The sequence below is a fragment of the Dendroctonus ponderosae genome, unplaced genomic scaffold (assembly GCF_020466585.1).
Source record: "Dendroctonus ponderosae isolate FM_Combo_2020 unplaced genomic scaffold, Dpon_F_20191213v2 Dpon_F_20191213_1, whole genome shotgun sequence".
NCBI classification, from domain to species: Eukaryota; Metazoa; Arthropoda; class Insecta; order Coleoptera; family Curculionidae; genus Dendroctonus; species Dendroctonus ponderosae.
The window spans coordinates 61,155,893-61,160,031 of record NW_026017110.1 but is presented as its reverse complement, the minus strand read 5'-3'; the positions used below and the strand labels follow the sequence as shown (position 1 = coordinate 61,160,031).

General features: G+C 38.2%; 1 protein-coding gene across 15 annotated transcripts in view; it reads left to right on the top strand.

The window, feature by feature from the left end:
* Nucleotides 1-4,139, top strand: part of LOC109540969 (trithorax group protein osa) — a 34,632-nt gene that overhangs the window by 18,918 nt on the left and 11,575 nt on the right. For all 15 annotated transcript variants that reach the window (XM_019909563.2, XM_019909562.2, XM_019909568.2 and 12 more), the window contains 2 exons: nucleotides 1,493-1,622; nucleotides 2,890-3,179. In XM_019909563.2, coding sequence (XP_019765122.2) covers nucleotides 1,493-1,622; nucleotides 2,890-3,179 — 420 coding nt within the window. The remainder of the gene's footprint in view (nucleotides 1-1,492; nucleotides 1,623-2,889; nucleotides 3,180-4,139) is intronic.

Genomic DNA, 4,139 nt, shown 5'->3' with positions numbered 1-4,139 from the left:
TATAAATAAAGGCATTGCAATCCGAATGCGAGTTTCATTAATTTAAAACAATATTGACAGTGTTTGTGGGATTTTGAGGGCGGATACTCCCAGTTTAGCCTCAATTACGTTTAAACATCGGAATATGCGAAGCAAATGTGTACTAATACACCTTCAAATACCATATTAATTAATATCCCTCCCTGCTTGTTATATTGATGGATTTGAGAGTTAATTTCGAACGGAATGAATGTCTGAATAACCCTCGACGTAATTAATACCGTTCTAGTGTAGGGTCGTCATTATTCTACAGATGATATAATTTACATGTCGAGTTGATAATATGCAATTTTGGCTTCTACAAGACGGCTCTTAGTATGTAGGTATATGATTTTCATTCATCGTGTTGGGGACAATGTATGGTTTTAGTGCAATTATTGGTGTTTGTTTTCGGTTTGATCGAATGAGCAATGTTCTAAATATCAGCGTAATCAATCTGTGTTTTCATTACCAACAACGAAAACAATCAAATAATTGCGATTGGTTATGCACAGAAGCAATAAATACACAGAAAGCAAATTATTATTATCAATGGAAACGTAACAGTAAATTCCTTATCTCTCCCGACAAATATTGGCAGCTCTATACAGAAAGCCGTTAGATGTAGTAACTCAATTTGCATCCTTAACATACGCCAACTGTGTCGAAGGAAAATTTCATATAAAATAAATTGGGTTCTAAAAATGTTCGAATTTCCTCTCTAAAAACATTATTCGTCGTTCATTCGATTGATTTGATCGATAAGTTTCCTGCCAGTAAAAATGTTTAATTGCAGGAAAGTTCCATGTTAGGATTTTGGTGCTATAAACCTAGTTGAAACTAAATCATTTCCCTTCTGAAAGTTTCAAAGCTTCTAGCAAAATGTTACAGAGTAGAGCTACGAGCTCATAAATATTTACTGGATTGCATAACCATCTTCTTGCGTTTTATTAACACATAAACCGCGCAAATAATTCAGCTTCTTGAAACTTTGTAGTTTACGATGCCATGTGAAAATAAGAAACTCGCTACTGTACAGCATGTGTACCCAAACAAACGGTAATATGGAACAGACAGACTGAACATTTTATACCGGATGTCCCTGACCATAGGAGGTTTAACATCGAAAGTGATTTCATAGTATTATCAACACACACAAAGCCGTTAACCCACCCCAGACGGAAAATTCACCTGATCTGAAATGAATGGTCCCGTTTTGACCGTCAGGGTTGGAATTTCGCATTGCACTTGTTTTGGTTATTATGTCAATAGCTCAGCATGTTGCAGGTGGATTTGTGGTTGCACTTGTTGCATTGGGATTGATACATGTATTTTCACAGGACCATCAGGTGGAGTTTGGGCAAACGGGTTTTTAAGACGACGTCACCCAACTTGCGGTTTCAATTGAACCCCGTGCAATTAAACTATTTCAGTAATTGGGCTGGTGTTTAGACATGGTTTTTGTTTGTTGTAGGATCTCAGTGGAGGTAACAGTAACGACAGTTCTGGAGGTCCAGCACCGGGAACCCCAAATTCTCAGGGTATGCGACCAACGCCGTCACCAACGGGTTCAACGGGTTCTAGGTCGATGTCTCCTGCTGTCGGTAAGCACAAATGACAAACTATTACACCTGCAATTAACTCTGAATATAATTATAGTAATGCCATTGATAATTGTAATGAAGTGAACTCTGCACTGAAGCTCTCTCTCATTGTTCTTTTCTCATCAATTATCTCATGAGTGCGCTATTGTTAAGACTTTGCCATCTACCTCTTGCTTCTCTTCATATCTACATATGTTGCACTCCGCCACATCTGTTCGAAAAGCTGCATTATTGATAAGAATTGCGCTAACATTTCCAGCCAATTGCGTCCAATTTTTCAGATCAGTCGAATAAAGGCATTTTCAAATCCACCACTTGTTTTTAAAGCGCAATTTCACTTCCTTCAATGCTTCTTTAAAAACTGATGTGTTTTCCAAGCCAACTACGTCGATGAGTAACAATTGTTTGCTCGATTCCTTCATTATAATTTTATTTGTCAAGTTCCCGCATACATGTTATTCGTCGTTCAGAATAACGGTTATTTATGTTATGCCAGCATGATTTAAGCGAGTTCATTCGAATTTATCCGGCCTTGAGACGATTGCGTCCCAAACAAAACTGCATTTTGTATTTATGGAAATGTCAATAAATAAAAAATGCTGATTTTTACGTAATACTTTCCGCATTCTACAAGTAAACTCACTTATCGCAGTAATTCATGCGATGAAGGTTTTATGCGACGAGTTGTAGGGGAGTGTGGGGTGGATTTGCCAAGGCGCACTTGGAGTACCTACATATCTTTGCTATAATTTTATATTTGTGCCATTGAGTTTTTACTCTCTTATAATAACAGCACGTGTACGGACGCTTCACATCTAAAGAGAGTTAATAAACATGGCTCAGATAATCATTTGTTTCAGTTGGATTCAAAATTATTTGAAGCTATGGTTTTTAACATTGGTACTGCTCCATTTAAAGGTAGAGCGCAATGTGTTTTTGTTAACATTTTAGGTGTGGCTGTGAATTAGGCCATTTAGGTGTGTTTACTGAATATAAATCCTTAGTTCGTGCATAACTAAATAAATCAATAGATGGTTTCTCCTGAGATGTAACTACCAACTTACAAAATAATTTGATCAAGCCGTTCGTCTGTTTCCAAATAACAATCTGAAAACTGTCCGAAGTACCCCACGTTGCCCTACTTAAAGAAAACACCCAAACAAGGATCCCTTAAACATTTGGAGATGATTCTGATGTGCATATTTAAATAAATAGTTTATGGAATTTAGGACTTTAGTGCTGATAGTTTCTTTTTATCCTTTTGCAGGACAAAACATTCCTATGCCGCCTCGCCCATCCAGTAGTCAATCTGATGGCGGAAGTGGTGGTAGTAGTGGAGGAGGAGTGTCAGCACGTTTGAGTCATTCTCCAATGCCTCCGGTACCTGGAGGTTACGGTCCTCCGGGGCAACAATCGCCTCATCCAGGCTCGTACAAAGGCATGGTTGCAGGTCCAGGTGGGCCTCCTCAAAATTCACCGCAGATGCCACTTTACCAACACCAACCTGGCCAGTATCCTGTACAAGCCGGTGGTTATCCTCCACGACCTCCAGGAAATGTAAGTAGAAAAATTCACAAAAACCAAATTTACGACTTGTGTGTGGAGTAAGATATTGGAAAAGTTAGGAAACTTTGTCAATGGTTAAACGTGTGAAAGTTTGCGTGTGTATAATGGAGAGCTTTCTATTGAATGAAACTGAAAGTTATCAAACTTCCGTAAACAGCATATAAAGTGTGTCCCCGATATTCTAGAAGCTCTTACCGTTGTTAATTGCACATTTTCCCGCTCAAATAATTTTAATTAATTGAAACTGACCAATAATTGGCAATATCGCATGATACTCTGCCGGTTAACCTCAAATGCAGTTATGTATCGCTCTTTGGATTATTATAACAATTTATATTATAAAACATTCTGTTATTTCGATTGGCAAATTGGAATCGGGAAATTTCGTTTCGGGGAAATCGCTGTAATTGTAGGTAAATAATAAACCCAGAGGCAAAAATGTTATTATTCCGAGGGTTCAGCAATATTGTATTTTTAATGAAACAGAGTATATAAAATATTGGTAAATGTGCACGATAACCTTCATTAAAGTTAGATTATTGCGGTTGTGTGTTTTAACAATAAAAATGCCTCATGGCTCTAAAAGCGATTATGTAAATACGGTCGGGATAACCATATTGTGGAGCTGAATAAAAACGGACACCCGTCGATTTTCGAATTGATTGAGGCAATAAATTTAACAGCAGAAATACTCAGTTGTTGTGACGTCCTACTCAAACATCCTGAGGATTATTTATTGGTCGGGCGTCACTCTTAAGAGAGCATTTTTCATATTTTTCCGCAGGAAAAATGACGGTACCAGGGTGCATTGTTTATTTTCCTTTATTCTCAACCGTATTAAGGCCGGGGCACATCTATCCGATCCGACTCCGATCCGACTCCGATCAGAGAACCTTCCGTCGATGACCAAATAATCGGATCGGTGCGTGATCGGAAAAGGGAAGCCACACG